The sequence below is a fragment of the Puma concolor genome, chromosome E1 (genome assembly GCF_028749965.1).
Source record: "Puma concolor isolate L17-30 chromosome E1, mPumCon1.1.hap2, whole genome shotgun sequence".
Lineage (NCBI taxonomy): Eukaryota > Metazoa > Chordata > Mammalia > Carnivora > Felidae > Puma > Puma concolor.
Genome location: NC_141680.1, coordinates 13389958 through 13406829, shown reverse-complemented (window position 1 = coordinate 13406829; position 16872 = coordinate 13389958). Strand labels below are relative to the sequence as shown.

General features: G+C 62.9%; 2 protein-coding genes across 2 annotated transcripts; one reads left to right on the top strand and one right to left on the bottom strand.

Moving 5' to 3' along the window:
- The first annotated feature begins 3399 nt into the window (after positions 1 to 3399).
- Positions 3400 to 8637, top strand: TMEM235 (transmembrane protein 235). Its single transcript, XM_086685599.1, is given in 5 exon segments — positions 3400 to 3844; positions 5196 to 5272; positions 5428 to 5581; positions 8406 to 8486; positions 8489 to 8637. Coding segments are annotated over 5 exon segments (615 nt in total). The 5' UTR covers positions 3400 to 3690.
- A 1835-nt stretch (positions 8638 to 10472) lies between these two features.
- Positions 10473 to 16447, bottom strand: LOC112864536 (uncharacterized). The gene is made up of 7 exons (XM_086686251.1): positions 16099 to 16447; positions 14503 to 14586; positions 13874 to 13962; positions 13271 to 13456; positions 12460 to 12597; positions 12018 to 12210; positions 10473 to 11462 (listed from the first exon to the last, which is right to left on the bottom strand). Exons 1-7 carry the CDS (start codon positions 16298 to 16300, stop codon positions 11167 to 11169), a joined length of 1188 nt encoding a protein of 395 aa, XP_086542377.1. The 5' UTR covers positions 16301 to 16447; the 3' UTR covers positions 10473 to 11166.
- Between the last annotated feature and the right edge of the window lie 425 nt (positions 16448 to 16872).

The following is a 16872-nucleotide window of genomic DNA, read 5'->3' as shown; positions in this document are numbered from 1 at the left end:
AAGTACGGAGCCACTTGCCACTGTCTGCAGGTCGGCACCCCTTTGGGGTGCTGACCATTCTTTGCAGATTGCCCTTGAAAATAACTCAAAATCGTCTCTGAAGCCTCCTGTAATCTTACCTGCATTGTGTGTGTGTGTGTGTGTGTGTGTGTGTGTGTGTGTGTGTGTGTGTGTAGACTTGCAAAGAGGCAAAGCTTGTCCAAGATGGTACAACTAGTAAGTATTAGGGGTAAGGCTTGAACCCAGGCATCCTGGCCTCAGAGGTGGGCCCTCCCTGATTCATGATGCTGCCCGGCCTTTCAGGTGTGGCCGGGGTCAACTGCCTGACTCTGGGGGCTGAGGCCTATCTTGAAATCCATTTTTCAGACTTTGTCGAAAAGGCCTTCGTTCTACGGGACTGAAACCTGCCTCCCCAGGGTTTCCGTTGATCCATTTTTAAAAATGTGAACTAAGATTCATGGGAGCTTGAAAAGATAGTACGAAGGGGCCCCATGTACCCTTCACCCACTTTGTCCTGTTGTAACTACAGTAAAATGTCTGTACTTGTTTTCAGCATCTTTACTGTTGGGACGCCTGGGTGGTTCAGTGAAGCTTCCGACTCTTGGTTTCTGGCTCAGTTCGTGATCTCACAGTTCAGGCCCCGCATCGGGCTCCGCACTCACCCACTCACCGTGGGGATCCCGCTTGGGATTCTCTCTCTCTGCCCCTCCCCCCGCTCTCGCGTGTGTTCTCTCTTTCTCTCGATAAAAATTGGAAAGAAAAGAAGGTTCTGTTGTGCAGCTCAGCTTGCTGTGAACCAGTGTTGCCGGCACAAAGGGTTTTCTTGTCTGGGCCCAGCCAGGGTGAGTCTAGCCCTTAGAGCAGAGCAGCTGAGCCAGGGCTTTCCTCACCCCTGGGCTCAGCCTGCAGGATTTGAGCCCGTTTTCAGCTGACCAGCCAAACCGGGGCCTTGGCTTCTCTGTGGTTATTTCCCACCTGATCCCACGGTGGTCACATCTACCGACTCATTCACCCAGATGCTTGTGCGTCTGCTGTGTGCGCATGCTACGTCCAGGAGCTGAACGAAGGCCAGAGAGGACTCGTCTCCTGCAGGGAACTCGGGAAGACCAAGGCCAACAAACGGCCGTATGGTGTGGAGGCTGAGAAGACCATGAACTCTGCATTGGGTGGAGATGAAAGAACTGAGCTGTCTGTCCAGGAGCAAGGAGGAGGCTGCCAGACGACCAAAGAAGGGAAAGGTGTGCCAGGCAGAGGGAACAGAAGCGTACGTCCCGGAGACTGCAGGTGCATCCTGTGATGGGGCATCAGTGGCACCTTCCTGTTACCCTGTTAGCAAAGCTCCATCAGAGGTGACCAGGCTCACGGATGGACAGATGTTGTCAAGCCCAGCTGGTTGTGAGGAGCCCTTCATAGGTCTGTCGGTCCCCGGGGATGAGACTGACTAGGTATGTGGCTGGCTGCCTCCCAGTTAGGGCCAGGTCCCTCCTGTCCCTGGTTTTGGTGGCGATGTCCTGGAGATGGGCGTGGTGCCTGCCAGGTGGCCACCGACAGCTCTAATCATGAGTTAAGAGTTGACGGAAGACGGATGAGCGGTGAAAACGGGGGGGGGGGGGGTCACTCTGAAAAGTGGCACTTTTCCAGAACCAGGCTAGGGTATAATTTGGGTCCATCCCAAGGACAGAGACTGGGGGAATTCATCAAAGTAGCCCCTCGAGGGCCAGTGCTTACTGCCTGGGGGACAATCCAGTCAGCGGCTCCAACTTCACATTGGGTTTAAAAACACTGAACTTTAAAGCAGTGAGGCGTGGACTGCTAGCCTGGCCGTCTGCACTGCGGTGTGGGGGGAATACTTGTCTATTCTGCACAGAGCTGCATGGCCCTGTGGGAACAGTGGCCTCAAGCAGTGCTGGCCCTGGCCCTGACAGCAGAATCCCGTTTAAGTTTTATGGGGGTGCAAAGAAGACCCTTCGAAACCAGCTCTGGCTGAACAGCGGGCGTCACTGGGAAGGAACATGTACAGCACACAGCCAGAGAGGGGCTCGTCGGTTCTCCCCGTCCCTAGATTCGTCCTTCAAGCCCACAGGAAGGCTTTGAGCCAACTAAAGCAATCTTGGTCCTTGTCACCTTATAGGTAAACGTTAGGGTCACTAGTCACCCTTTTGCCCCGCAAGCCCCACCTCCATGCTCCCTGCCCTTCTCACCTGCTTTGTAGATGCCTGTCTCGCCCAGACCACCTGCTTTGTGTTTGCTGAATTCTTTCACCTGCCAGGCCCAATGCCCCCTGAGAGGGAAGCCCGCCCCCCCCCAGGTACTCCCCAGCTTCGGAGCAGGGCGGGGGCACCCACAATGCCACAGCCGGGAAGCCCCTAGGCCTGCTCTGTGCCCCAACCCAGCCTTGGAAAGGTGCACAGCCTGCAGGAGCCCCAGATGATTCCATGGGCTCTGAATGCTGCTTGAGGTAGTGTCTCAATGACTGCTTCCTGACTGTATTCCTCAAACCTAGTGGAGGAAAAAGGGCTGGAACATTCAGAAACGAGAGCCTGGGTGACCCTGGGTCATGAAGCTACTTGGTCCGAGAAGGGCCACCTTCAGTGACGATGTGGACGTCAGCCTCGGACCCTGTCTCTGCAGGCTCTGCCCGGCCCTGTGGGGCAGCCACCCACCATCCAGGGGCCCAGAGAGAAGCCCCCCCCCCCATCACCCACAACTGCACCCAAGAGAGCCCCCTCCCTACCATGCAAGTCATTGCCTGCTCCTGGGTGGGGGCCCTTTGAGACTCCCCTGCTTCCCACCCACGGCGTCTGACCGTGTCCTAGAAGGCGCCTCGTCCATGTTTGCTGAGTGAGTGAGGGACAGGCAGAGCCGGGCCCTGCCCCCTGTGACATTTGTAATTGGAAGCTAACTGGAAGCAAGCCTTCACCCTCCTGCGGCCCCCTCGCCAGCCTGCCTAGGCCCTTTGCCCACCCACCCTGCTTCACCGGATCCCTCTGGTTAGTCGGAGACCTATTAAGACCAGGACCGCAGGGCCAGCCAGCGGCCAAGTGCCCCAGCCAGGGGCGGCTGCCTCCCACCATTCAGGCTGTCAGCTGCCTGCTGAGCCCCCTCCTGGGACGACGCAGGCCCCACCCTTCCTCCTCCTCGGCCCGGCCGTTTGGAGGCTGAAAACTCAAAGGTTTAGAGCGATTAAGACATTTGTCCCGGGATCCAGTCTAGCGGCCGGCCCCTCGGTTCGCTGGGATTTGAACCCAGGTCTGCAGCGGCGCTACCTGCCGCTCTGAGACTTCGTTCTGTCCCCTGGGGCCCAGCTCTGCGATCGCCATCGCCGAGAGGTGGGACCGATCTTCCTGCGAACCTGGGGCGGGGTGGGGGGCGTATCGCGAGGCCAGCGCGCAGGCAGAAAAGGGGGCGCCGCGTCCCGAAGAGGCTCAGAGCGGACGCACCGGCTTGCGCGCCCCGGCTCCCCGCGCCCAACCCTGACCCCGGCCCGCTCCCCAAATCCCAGGCGCCCCTCCCCGCCCTGGCTCCCCGCGTCCCCCCAACCCTGCCCCCCTACTCCCCGCCCCGGCTCACCAAATCCCGGGCGCCCCCTGCCCGGCCGGGCTCCCCCACTCCCCGCTCCCCATCGCCCCCCGCACTCTCCCACTCCCGCGGCCCTCCCCGCTCCCCGGGACCCTGCACCCCGAGCCCCGCATGGCCCGGCTGGGCGCGCTGCTCAGCTTCGCGCTGCTGGCGGCCGCCGTGGCCAGCGACTACCGGTACGTCCTGGAGGTGGCAGACGCGGGCAACCGCACGGGGCGCGCCGCGCGGCGGTCCTGGCCCTCCGGGCTCTGGCGCGTCTGCGAAGGTACGGCGGGTGGCGGGCCCGGGGCACAGAGGGCGCGGCCAGGGTGGCGCCCCCGCACGCCCCCACCTCCGTCCCCTCCCAGAACCGGCTGGGTGGTGACAGTCGGGCTACCAGTGCAGGTGCGGGAAATGAATGTGTTGGGGGGCGGGGGTGGGGGGGTTGCGGGACCCCTTAAGGACCCAAGAGCCTGGGGAGCAGGAGCCGTGGCCAGTCCCCTGCCCGCCCTGGTGTGTGTGTCGGGGTGGGGGCGGGGTGTCTTGTGTTAGGAGCAGAGGCAGGTACTTGACAGATGACCGGTCAGCCCCAGGCTCTCAGTGAGCTCTGCTGCTGGCTGATGCCTGACCTTGTCCTTGCTCAGCCTGCAAGTCATTGCCGGAGAGGGAGAGAATGATGCTTCTCAGGATGCAAGCTGGGTGGGGGGCGGCGGCAGGAAGGAGGGGGCAGAGGCAGGGACAGGGGGCACCCAGGGGCCACTCTGCGGTTCCTCCTCACCAAGGGGTGTGGGGCCCCTGGGAAGGCACCCTGGGAAGGTGACCACCAGCCGTGTCTTGATTGCTGTCTTCACGGTTGAGCCTGGCACAGCCAGGGCTCTGGGCTGAGACCCCCCCCCCCCACCATCTCTCTACACACACACCGCTGCCCCCACCTGATCGTCTGACATGCACACGGGCACAAAACAGGAGTGCCACGTGCATTGCAGACCTGTATAGATGCTGTCAGGTCCAGAGAGAGGAGGGCATTCCCACCCCCCCCAGGGGGGCTTCCCCTGCACAGAACCAGCCCTGGGGGTCAGCAGGATCTGTGAGAGGGTGTGAACGTGTGTGCATACGTCAGTGTGAGTGCAAGCGTGTGTGCACGGAAATGTGTGTGGTGAGCATGTGTCCCTGTGTGTATGAATCAACGTGTGAGCATCTCTGTGTGTGTGACTGTGTGCGCGTGCGTGTGCCCGTGTGTTTCCAAACGTGGGCGCGTGTGCACGTGTGTGCAGGAGTCAGACACCCCATGACCTGCACCTTTTCCTGTCCGGGCAAAGCCACATGTGAGCACGCACATGGCCCCGGGCTTAAGGTTGAGGGCAGTGTGAAACTGTAGACAGGCATCCGTGTAGGTATCGTGTGTATGTTGTAGAAACAAAACACGAGGTCTGAAACCCTCCAAACCCATTTGGAGCCACGGCTCTGGGGTCCAGGAGAGAATCTGACGGGGCTCCGGGGCCACTGGTCAGCCCACTGGGTTCTGGCAGGAACCTCGCCGCGTGCCCACAGGCCCACCCACCTCAGAGGAACACAGGGTGGGTGGGGGCCCGGCAGCTGTCCAGCCCACCAGGTTTCGCGTCCTTTCTGCTTTGCAGGGCAAAACAGCTGCGTCCCCCTGAGCGACCCCTTTGCCGGCGAGAGCCTGGATGCCTCCACCTCGGTGCAGCGCCTCGTCTGTGAGTCCTGGGCCCGAGTCACGCCCGTCCCTTCCCCAGTCTCCAGGTGAGACTGTCCTGTGAAGGGGGACCTCCAGGCAGACAGGACTCTGAAGCGCTCACCTGGATCTGCCTTGGGGGGGCCGGTCCGCGTCCCCGCCCGCACCCTGAGCCCCCACTCCTGGCCGCCCTCCCCCGAGCTGTCATGGTGGTCTTGCCCCTGAGCCTCGTCCTTGTCGTGTGCGGCTGGATCTGCGGCCTCTTCGGTTCCCTGGCACAGAGCGTCCTTCTGCTGCTCTCCGCCGGCTGCTACTTCTTGCTGGGAGGTGAGTCCTGGGGGCCATGGGTCCTGGGAGGGGGTGCCTCCTCTCCTGTCACCCTTTCCCCGCTCCCATCAGTTGTGCTGAGCCTGGGCCCACCCTGGGGATCCAGCAGCAGCAGGCAAAGACACCTTGGGTGGCAGCAGCCTTGACAGGGGCAGGGGCAGGGGCCTTTATAGTAGGGACGGGGGCAGGGGTTCTGGCTGTGGGCCTAGATCGAGGGACGGAGGAGCCCCGAGGTTGAGCTTCTAGGCATGGGAGGCATGAGACTCCCCGAGGCGACCCCACGACCTGCCCTACTAGACCCGCAGGAAGGGCATGGGCTGACCCCTACCTTTTCTCCTTCCCAGACTGGCCTGGTAGGAGGAGGGAGACTGGGCAGGGCCAGGCATTAAGACAGGTGAAAAGGGGCCTCACAGTCCTTGGCAGTGACCCCAGCCTAGCCCAGACGATGACTGGTGACAGTTCATCAGCTGACATTCATCTAGACTCTGCTGGGCACCGGGCCAGGCACTCCCGCAGGGGTGCAGCCGAGGCCTCTCTGTGGTCCCAGCCTCCAGCTGAGACGGTCAAGGATTCACCAAGGTCAGCAGGAAGCTTCACTGCTTTTTGGCGCCGTCTGCCCCTGGCAGCCAGCCGGTGCCCCCAGAAGCCCAAGGCTGGAGGTCACTGACGGTGGGCTGGGGCTCCTCGGGGTCAGTCCTCAGTGGCCTGTGCTGTCGGGGGTGAGGTCTGAGCCGAGTCTGGCATCCGGGCCAGCTCTACTGTCAGGGCCATGGCACTTGAGACCCAGACCACGTGGGCCTGGGGCTCCCTCTCGGGCAGGCCCGCCTCCTGCCTCCTCCCCAGGGGATGCTGTGCCCTGTGGGAGGCCTTGGACAAGACGGACTCGGCGGGCTTGCCTGGAGCCAAGAGACTGGGGGACCAGGAACCTGGGCGCGAATGTGCTTTAGAGAACGAAAGCGGGAGAAATCAGCTGTGGCCTGACCCCAGAGACCGGCTGTGTGGGCCCAGATCCAATCAAGAGGACCTTGGGAAGCCAGTGAGAGGAGTAAGAACTGTATCCGGGAAACCTTGGCGTTAGGCTCTCAGAACCAGGGCGCTGGCCAGTGGGTGGAGGGAGAACCTGGTTCAAAGAACAACACCTCACGTGCTCCCCTCGCCCAGGGTCCAGTCTGGCTGCACCACTGCTCTCCTTGTGGGGGGGGGGGAGGGGGGGGACTCCTTGGAAACAGGTCAGCTGACATCATTGACAGGAGCCCATCCACGTGGCAGACACACTAGCTGTAGGGGCTCAGGGACAGGAATGTCACCCTGAGGGGATCTGTCTGAGGCCAGTTTGCCTCACGCCTACCCCCACCATCAGCGCTATAAGAGGAGGAGGGACAGAGGGGTCGGGGGCGAACACCCAGCCGGACGGGGTGCCCCCCCACCCCCGAGACAGGAGCATGAGCTCTCCTGCCCAGCTTGAGGCTCCGTTGCCGGCCAGGGGTGGAGGTCAGCGGCTCAGAGAGTGGTCTGGCAGGAGCTGGAGCTGCTGTCCCTGTCCCCGGGCCAGGGGACGGGGTGGGGGGGGTTGTTCCAGGTGGGGAGTCAGGCTCCAGAGCTTACACCGAGTCCCCTCCTCTGCCGGGCTGGACGGAGGCAGCCAGTGGGCAGCCTGGGCGGCCTGGTCGGGAGCTCTGAGCGCCACAGGCTGTGACGGACACCTCTGTTTTGGGGACTCCCTCTGCGTGAGAGCTCCCGCGGGAGCCTGAGAGCGGCCATTCACCAGCCCTGCTGCGGGGTGGTGACCCCAGTTCCAGGTCCCCCTCCAGGGGGCTTCACGTCCTTCCCCAAATTGAATTCGAAACTTGTGCTGCGGCTCTGCCCAGCCCTAGTCTGGTGGCCGTGAGTCCTGCCTTTCTCCTTCCCATCTTTGGTCAAGTGAGGGATCACAGAGGGCTGGGACAGAGTCAGGCAATATGGGGACCCCAGGACTACGCCCCTTCTCTGAGCCCCAGTGAGATCCAGATCAGCTCCGGCCAGCCTCCTGCCCTTGGCTGGGCAGAGTCCAGAGGGAACCCTGTGCCAGGAAGTGCCTGTGGAGGGCATCAGGACCCCCCCCCCCAGCTTTCCTACAGTTGGCACAAAGGGTAGGCTCAGCCTGCAGCTGTGGGACACGGGGTGCTTCTCTGGGCTGGTCCTTCTGACTCGGGGTGAACAGGAAAATGTCCCAGTGCCCAACTCTTAGCTTGCCTCAGAACCTCTGGGCACAGGGTCACTGCACCCAGCACCCTGTGCAAAGTCGGAGTGTCAGAGGGAGGAGGGTGTTCTCCTCAGGGGAAGACTGGGTGATGGGATCAGGCAGGCAGGGCCTGGATTGGAGATCTTGGGGGCGGGGAGAGGGCCTGCAGAGGCCGGACACTTAGGCTAGGGCCAGAAGGAGAGGAGGGGGTAACCCAATGAAGCGGGGGGGATGTGCAAGGAAGAGGGGGCCTGGTCAGAGCTCTGGAGCCCCCGACTCCCAGTAGAGGTCACTAGCTGTGTGTGTGTGTGTGTGTGTGTGTGTGTGTGTGTGTGTGTTGGGGACTCCGGGGAATACAGGAGGGTGCTGGGATACAGAGATGGTTTATGTGAGTCGGGACCGTTGCTGGGGTGTAGGTGGTGCTGTTTGTAAGGGGTTTTGTGGGGTGAGTTCGGGGACTGGATAGGAGCCTCCGCTTCCCCCAAAGGCCAGTGGACAGGGGCTCCGAGGCCGTGTCTGCAGGACCGCCTTGGCCAGGACCTGGTTAGGCAGCTGCCCCCAGCGGGCAGCCCCACGGAGTGGTCCCCCTGCCCCCTCCCCCAGGTGCCCTGACCCTGGTGGGGGTCAGCATCTACACCAGCTACTCGCACCTGGCCTTCCCTGAGACTGCCCACCAGTACGGCCCCCGGACGTCCGCATCAGCCTCGGCTGGTCCGCAGCCCCGGCCTGGGGCTGTTGCGCCTCGGAGGCACTCAGCGGCCTCCCCCTGCTCACAGCGGCCCGAGCCCTCAGCCTGAGCCGGCAGCCGGGTGTCCCCCGCCCCGTGGTCATCTGAGTCTCAGAGAGGCGAGCGGCGGCGGGGAGAGGGGCTCAGTTTCCCTTCGCATGCCTAGGCCTGGCTGGAGCTCTGGCTGGGAGGGCACCCCTGGGGGTGGGGCAGGGGGCTGGGGACAGAGCCAAGGATCCGGTCTCCTCTTGCTTGGCAAAGCCAGATGTTTGGGGGCCTCCCGTGCCCGGTTTGTGCCCTTTAAGGACTAACTGGTTTGGCCTCCTCTCAGGCATGAGTTGAAGGGCTCCCAGCAAGAGACAGCAAGTGGCCCGAGATCGTCAGTGGGGCCGGGGCAGGGGTGCTCAGCGGGCCCCCTGGGGTCTCGCGGGCAGGGCCTGCGGTGGCCCTCCTCCGCCAGTCCTGGTGAGCCATCTGTCCTCATTCCCAGGGCCCTGGCTCAGGCGCAGAAGCTACCCTTTGACCTGGGGAGGGGTGAGTTTGAGAGAGAAGCAACTACCCCTTAAACACCCACTGAGTCAGGCTCCATGCGGAGTGCCGCCTGCTCGTCTGCCTGTGAGGTTCTCGGGTACCCTTCACATGAGTTGCCATTCACCCATTTTACAGAAGGGAAGTCTGAGGCCCCGCCCATCCCGGAGCAAATGGCAGAGCCAGATGCCCTTACAGGCAGGTGGACCCCTAGGCTAAGTTCTGTCCGCTGGTCTTCGAGGGCAGGCGTTGGTGGGGAGGATGTTGAAGAGGGGTGCCTGGGAGCCCCCCGGGATTTGCAGAGGGCTCTGAGTGGGCTGGATGCACCTGTGCCCCCTTGTTCTCCGGCCTGGTGGGGCTGCCGCTTCCGACGGGCTGGTACTCCGGGACCCCACTCCTCCCATAAGCAGCTCCCTGCGGGATGTCTGGGGGTCCCAAACAAGCAGGTGCCGAAGTCCCGGTGGGGGTGGGGGAGCCATGGCAGGTGGCGAGGTGACCCAGAGCGGCAGAAACCAGGGCTCAGAGCTTTCCGCGGCTCCGGCTTCCTGAACGGAGGTGGGTGGGGCTCAGCACGCAGACCCTGGGTCATCGGGAGACACGAGACACGCTCACTCTCCTGTAGGTAGAGAAGGCAGGAGACCCCGAGGAGAAGGGTCCCTGAAGCCCCAGACAGCCCCATTTGGGGTTCAGGACCTTCCAGAGTCTGGGATGTGTGTGGGGGTGGGGGAGGGGGATGGTGGCCTCTCTGGTCTCGGTCTTCCCCTCCCCCAGCCTCCCTTTATCGCTCCAAAGGTTACAGGAAGTTACTTGGGGCCTTCGGGGGCTGCACTGCTGGGGGCCCCCACTGAGGGCTTCCCTTCCTATGTGTGCGTTAGCATTTACCGTTCCAGGTAGCAACGGTGTGCCCACTTGTCCTTAAATAAATCAGTTCATGCTACGTGCGGATGAGCCTTGTTTTTCTCTCTGAAAATGTTTTGCAGAATAAATAACACACGCGTGTGGCTTATGAAGAGTGCGAGGGCAATAACCTTGTTACCAGCTGTGTGTTTGTGTGTCTGTGTCTGTCCATCCAGAGATGCCTTCTGCAAACCCAGCAAAGCTCCTTCCCTTCAGGTCAGCACAGGCGGGAGAGGACCCCCGCCTCACGCCAGATCCTGGATGGGGGCGGGGCGGGGGGGGGGCTTTGCCGGCAGGTCTTCTCAGCTTGTGAGGCTCTAACTTGACCTCTGCTGCGGTTCCCTGGGGAGCGGGGGGTGCAAGGGTTCGCCTCCCTGTCTGTAGCTGTGCCTAAATTACCCCCGGAGTTGCTAAAAAACGAGATCCTATCCCAAATTCTTTACAGTAAAGACATATTCTTTTGTAAGCAGGAGATTTGATTTATCTTATTTTTTTAATGTTTATTTATTTTTGAGAGAGAGAGAGAGAGAGAGAGAGAGAGAGGCAGAGCATGAGCAGGGGAGGGGCACAGAGAGAGACAGAATCGGAAGCAGGCTCCAGGCTCCGAGCCGTCAGCACAGAGCACGACGTGGGGCTCGAACTCACAAACCGTGAGATCATGACCTGAGCAGAAGTCTGATGCTCAACCGACTGAGGCACCCAGGCGCCCCAGAAGTTTTATTTTTAAAAAAGGAAAATGCATAGAGGTGAATACAGGCTGAAGCCCAGCCCCCTTACACGGGAGTTACTGCTCTTTGCCATCCAGCGCCCCGCTGTCCCTTTCTGATTTTCCTATCACCTTTCCCCCCTGTGTCCCCGAATACGAGCACAGGACACGCTCATTTGCTGCGTGACTCTGAGCAGATGGCTCAGGGCCGCTTCCCCTTCTGTGCACTGGGAGCAGAGGCCCTGCCCTGGCTGCTTCCTGGGCTCTGGTGAGGGGCTGGAATGGGGTCCCTCCTGTTGGCATTTGTGGCACCCCGTCCCTGTCCCCGTTCCCGACACAGGAGGCGCTCCGGGCTTGCTGAATGAGTGCCAGAGGAAGGTTTCGCCCCGGGCGTGGGAAGTCCAGGGGTCCAAGGAGACAAGGACCTTTTACTGCCTCTCCTGCCTCCTGCTCCCTCGGGACACCTCCACTCCCCGCCTGGAGCCCGGCTGGGGCCCAGGGGCCGGTCACCCCGTCCTCAGGGCCCCCAGCTGCTTCAGCACGAACCCCCACTTCCTCAGCGCCAGCTCGGTGTCCCGTGCGGAGACGTCGCGGTGCCACACGGCGCGCACTGACCGCCCGGTCCAGGGGAACAGCAGCACGCGCACCGCGCGGCCGGTCTGCGCCACCTCGTCAGCGCTCACGGCCTGCAGACGCCGGCAGAGCTCCTGGGGCGGCAGCCCGTCCACTGTCACCATCACCATGTTCGTCTCCACGGCGGCGAGATCCACGGAGCAGATAGGGGACGCCAGCTCCTGGAGCCCTGGGCCCAGGTCCCGTGGTGAGTGGAGCCCGACCCCAGGACCCCATCACCGCCTCCACCGTCCGGCCCTGTCGCCCCGGGAAAGGCAGAGGGCAGCCCGACGGGAGTGGGGCAAAGAGAGACCCTGAATCCTGACACGGACTTCAGAGTCCCACAGACTTGGCTGCACTAGCTGCGTGACCTTGGACGGATCAGTTAACCTTTCTGGGCCTCAGTTTACTCCTCTTTCAAGTGGGGACACGAAGGGGCTGTTTCGAGGACTCAATTAGGAAACGTAAGGCCCAAGTTAGAGGCTCCACTCTGCCGGATCCCGCAGGAAATGAGAATTCCTGACCCCCGTGGAGGGTTTAGTGGTACGGGCCCCGCATCACCGTGGTCTGGGAGACCACCCTCGCCCCCGGGGCCCGACCCGTCATGGCTCAGTGGCTTAACCCTCGTGTTCCAGAATCAGAAGGATGTGGCCCTGCTGGGGTTTTGGGTCCCGCTGCAGGGGACCCCCAAGGCACTCTTCCGGGAGCAAAAGGAGGTGAGGGAGGGGGCATGAGGTCCGGGCACCTTGGGCAAATCTCCGAGCGTTCTGGTGGTCCCTCAGCAGCACCTCCTCCACGTCTGCCAGCCCTACCAGGGCAGCTGCGGCCAGCACCCCCGCCTGGCGCATCCCCCCGCCCAGGGCTTTCCGGAGGCGCCAGGCTCCTTCGATGAAGTCCTTGGGCCCCCCAACCAGGGCTCCCACCGGTGCGCCCAGGCCCTGGGAGGAAGAGAGGAGAGAGTCCCGCGTGCCTGCGCCCCCAGGTGTGCATCTCTGTCCTCTCACCCCGGGGGGAGGGGGATGTGAAGGGGCCAGGGAAGGGCAGACACCGTGGCCCCATCTGGGGTTGGGGCTCGAGGGGCCCGGGGCCAGCAGCGGCCCTCATAGGAGCTCAGGCACCCGGCTCCAACTCCTCTTGTGGGCACCCCCATCACCCTGTGTCTGGGAGGCAGCCGGTGGCTTCCCCACCTTGGAGAAACAGAGGGACACAGAGTCACAGTGCTCCACGATGCGGGCGGGGGGTACGTGCAGAGCCACCGCAGCGTTCATCAGCCGGGCCCCGTCCAGGTGGACCCGGACCCCGCAGCTCTGGGCCAGGAGGCGCACCTGGGGGCCAAGTGCAGGCCACAGTCAGAGGGGCTGGGCTTGGGGCAGGAGCCGAGGGAGGATGGGTCTCCAGAAAGTCACGGGGTTTGGTTCCTGGAGGAGCCACGGCGGGGGTGGGAGGTGGGGGGTACGGAGTGAAGAGAGCTGGGTTGGTGACCAGCTTGGCCGCCTGGGACCTGAGCAGGCACATCTTCTGCCTGGACCTGGGTGCCGTCCTCTAGGAAAGGGGGTTAACGGTGAGCGTTTCATCTCACGCCTACGGTGGCTGTGGCCAGAGCGGTAGATGCCCCTCCTACCCAGGCCGCACCCCTGCTCCGTGAAGGAGATGCTCTCAGCCCTTCTCAGCCCTTCTCACAGGCAAAGGGCAGGTCCGGAGACTTAGCACTCAGGTTCTCACACCGGAGAGTGGGACGGTTCCTGCACAAGCTGGTGCTACTCTGGGCTCCCTGGGAGGGAGGGGTGGGGGACGGGTCTCTGTTCTGGGGCCTAAAGTGGGGCAATGGTGCCCTTCACATCTGCAGCCTGGGACCACATGTCCTCCCACAACACTTCTGGCTGCGATGGGCACCCACGGCCCGTGTCAGAGACCTAATCCCCGGAGAGGGGCCCCATGGGACAGGAAGCCAGGAGCTGGCTGGTGGGGTGGGGGGCACAGAAGTGGGGTAGGGCCTACCTGGCGTAGGTAGTCGATGGGGAGAACCCGCCCCCCCGAGCTGCTGTGGGTGTTTTCCAGGCAGATGAGCTCACAGACCGGGTGGTAGGGGCTCCCCAGGCCCCGTGTGACCATCCTCTCCAGCTCAGCCAGGTCCAGGGTCCCATGGGGCAGGTCTGGGAGGGGGTGGGAGTGCACCCCAGCAATCTGCAGGTATTGGGGTGGGGATTCAGGATCAGGTCCAGGGGCTCAGGGTCACCTCCTACCTCTGTCCTGTCTGCTTGTCCCCAGCTCTGGACCCTGGAGCCTTGCCCCTGTGCTGCAGCCCGAGGGTTAGCGCGCTCCCCCCACCCCCCGCCCCAGCAATCAAGGGCCGCGTGCTCTGGGTACCCACTAGGGGGCAGCAGGACACCAAGCACAGCCGGTGTCCCTGTGGCGGCCGGAGCCGCGGCTGCCCCCACGTGGTCAGTCTGGGGATGGCTCTCCTTCCCGCCTCCTTAGAGACGCCACCACCCGGCCATTTCTTCCCTCTGCAGGTCCCATCGCGGTGCCTGGAAAGCAGGTTCCCACCAGAAATGCTGAGCAGCTCGTGCTGGCCCCAGGTGAGGGGTGACGGGTCCTTACCTGAGCCACCCCGCCCTGCTCATAGACGTGGAGGTGGCTCTCCTGCCCGAGGAGGAGCTGGGAGCCCCTGCGCTGGCAGTGACACATCACTGAGATAGATGGGGGAGGGCAGTGTCGGCTCCGAGTGCCACGGGGCCCACAGGCAGAGCGTCTCCTGCACTGGAAGCCCACCACGGTGCTGCCCCTTGGGGCCAAGCAGCTCCGGGCACGAGCCTCAGTCGGGCCCAGCAGGAAACCGAGGGCGCATGCGCACTGGGGAGCCAGAGAGTTTAACAAAGGGACAGCTTCTAAAGGTGTGGCAGCATGTAGGGAAGTCAGAAGGGACAGTGCAAGATCCCCCAGGCCTTAAGGGGCAAGAGAAGGCTGTGGTTACCAGAACCTGGAGACAGGGCAGTGTGGAGAGGGCTGGCCCAGGGAGAGCCTCTGGGGAGGGAGCTGGGGGAGGAGCGCAGACACGCTGGCCTCACTCTCCTCCCCCCCTCCCCTCCTGCTAGGGGCCCTCCTGACTGAGCCCAACAGAAATCCAGATGGCTCAGGACCCCACTGATGTTGTCCCAGCCCCGCCTCCAGCACCAAGGAGAGAAACACGGAGGGAGGGGCTGGAGGGCAGAGTCACCGACACCGCTCACCAGAGATAAGGTTGGCCATGGTGTTGGTGGGCACGAACAAGGTCCGATCCACCCCCAGCAGCGTGGCTGCCTTTTCCTGCAGCTCTGAGGAGGAGAGGGATGGGGTGCAAGGAGGATTCATCAACAATGGCAGTCTCCTTGCATCGCTCATAACCGTGAGCCCATGTCGTGATGAGGTGAGTGGCCAAGCCAGACAAGAGCCCTGGTCTGCCAGCTGCACAGTCTGTGGTCTTGGTGACCGCATATCTGGGTCCAGAGGCCCCTCACTGAACCCTCTACACCCAGCCTCCTCCTGGGCCACGGTCTCTCCCCCCCCCCAATTGAAACTGTGGTTTGAACCCCCCTGTCCCATCCAGACCTCACACCTGTCTCACTTCCTTTCCCATCAGCCCCTTGCAGGTGGGGCCCTGCGGTTTCTCTGCTGACTTCCTCTCCCAGAACAGGACAGGAGCTCTCAGAGGGGGGACTCGGGGAGGGGGTGAGCGGGGCTTCTGGCTCCTGCTTTGGAGCCTGCTGTGGCTCCCCTTTGCCTGTGGCATCAAGTCCAAAGTCTTCAGCATGACATTCAAGGGCAGTGGGATTTGCCTTCTGCCTCCACCTCCAGGGACAGGGGTGGCCCCGGCACCCCACACTCCAGCCACATTCCCTTATCCATATCCTAAACACCTTTCTCACCACCCAGTGAGCTGGCTCCCTTCCTTGCCTGGGGGCTCCACTCACCCTTCAGGAGGCTACTCTGCAAAGTCCCCCTTCCCTGTGAGTTCCACGCCTCCGCTCACCCCCAGTTGTCAAGGCCCTCTCTGTGGACACATGTCAACCCCAGCACTTCCCCCACCCCATGGTGGTATGCCTACTAAGCAGTGGGCTCAGCATTTTTGAAGTTCCAGGCAACAGTAGGTGTCTGCAAAATTCATGATCACCAGACGCCATCTGGCCCCACAGACAGGCCCTGGGGGCTCAAGTGGCAACCTGTAGCTTGTCCCCGGCACCGGAGAGGGTTGTACGCACCCCAGCAATAGCAGTGGTCCGCAACTGTCAACCCAGGGTGGGAGTGCTGTCACTGTGTCACTTGAAAACGCTCCCTAGCTTATTGGAGCCCGCTCCTTGAGAGGTGCAGGCTGCGGAAAACCCCCTTATCTAGAGCGGCTTTCTGTTTATCTTCACGTGGAAAGACAGTGGGTCCAGGACAAGAGCTACAGGTTTTAGAGAAAAGACCTGGGCTCACATACTGCTTTGCCGTTTACTGGGTATGAGACCTTGTGTGCCACACTCGCTGCGATGCTGATCTCAGAGCCCTCCTGTGCAAGGTGAGACCACACCCATCTCTTCCAGCAGTGGCACGACACTTCAGTGTGCACACGCATCACCTGGGCACCCTGTTAGCGTGCCGATTCTGCCTCAGCAGGTGGAAGGGTGGGACCTGGGGCTCTGCATCCCTAACAGACTGAGCAGCTAGGCCCGCAGAGCTTCACGCCCAGCCTGCAGCTGAGCCGCCACCCGCGCGCCCGGGGCCGCCTCTCCCGCCAGCACCACGGACAGCGCCCCGGGGTCTCGGCGACGACCCCAGCCAGGCCCCGGCCTGCACACCCGGCTCACCGCGGACGGTGGGGTCCTCGCCGTAGTCGTCGTCCCCCACGACGGCCTCGGCCATGGCGCGCCTCATGGCCGGCCCGGGCTTGGTCACCGTGTCGCTGCGCAGGTCCACCACGTGCACCGGGACCCCCGCCCCGCCCCCAGACCCCCGCGTCCGGAGGGCCCCCTGCCGCTGGACCGCGGCCCGAGCCAGTCCACGAAGCATGGCGGGGGCAGCTCCCGACCCCACCCCGACCCTCCCGGGCGAGCGCTACCCGGAGCGGCGAGGGTCGGCACGGCTTCCCCGACCTCGACCTCGGCCGCTGACCAGGGCCTGCGGGAGCGCCCGCGGCATGCTGGAAGTTGTAGTTCGGACTTCGTCCCGGCGGGCACTGCGCAGGCTCGGGCAGGAGGGTGCCGAGGCACGCTGGGAGTTGTAGTTCGGGCTTCGCGGGGTGGACACGGCGCGAGATGGGCCTGGGGGAGAGGGAGTCACAGACGGGGGAAACTGAGCCGTGCACCAGCTAATGCCTACAGTCACATGTGGCGGAGGTGGCCCGGCCGGCTGTCCCCGGAGTCCCCAGGGTCCCGTTCTGAACCACTACTTTCCGTCGCCCCTAAAAAACAGCATCCCGCCATCTGCTTTTTTCGATATGGATTTTTTTGAGGACCTCCTGCGTGTCAGGCATGGCCTAAATGCCAGGCAGAGGGATAGAGGATGGCACAAGCGGTCTGAGCGTCCCACTTCATGGGGTACAATGGGAGGCAGAATTAGAGGGGTGCTAATTAGAGGAGGAG

What these genes read in the sequence shown, in the direction of transcription:
- LOC112864536 (XM_086686251.1), bottom strand. Translation starts at nt 16,300, where the DNA reads ATGCTTCGTGGACTGGCTCGGGCCGCGGTCCAGCGGCAGGGGGCCCTC. An exon ending in CATGGCCAACCTTATCTCTG is followed by an intron (nt 13,963 to 14,502) that starts GTGAGCGGTGTC and finishes CATCTATCTCAG; the next exon opens with TGATGTGTCACTGCCAGCGC. An exon ending in CCATCGACTACCTACGCCAG is followed by an intron (nt 12,598 to 13,270) that starts GTAGGCCCTACC and finishes CTTGGCCCCCAG; the next exon opens with GTGCGCCTCCTGGCCCAGAG.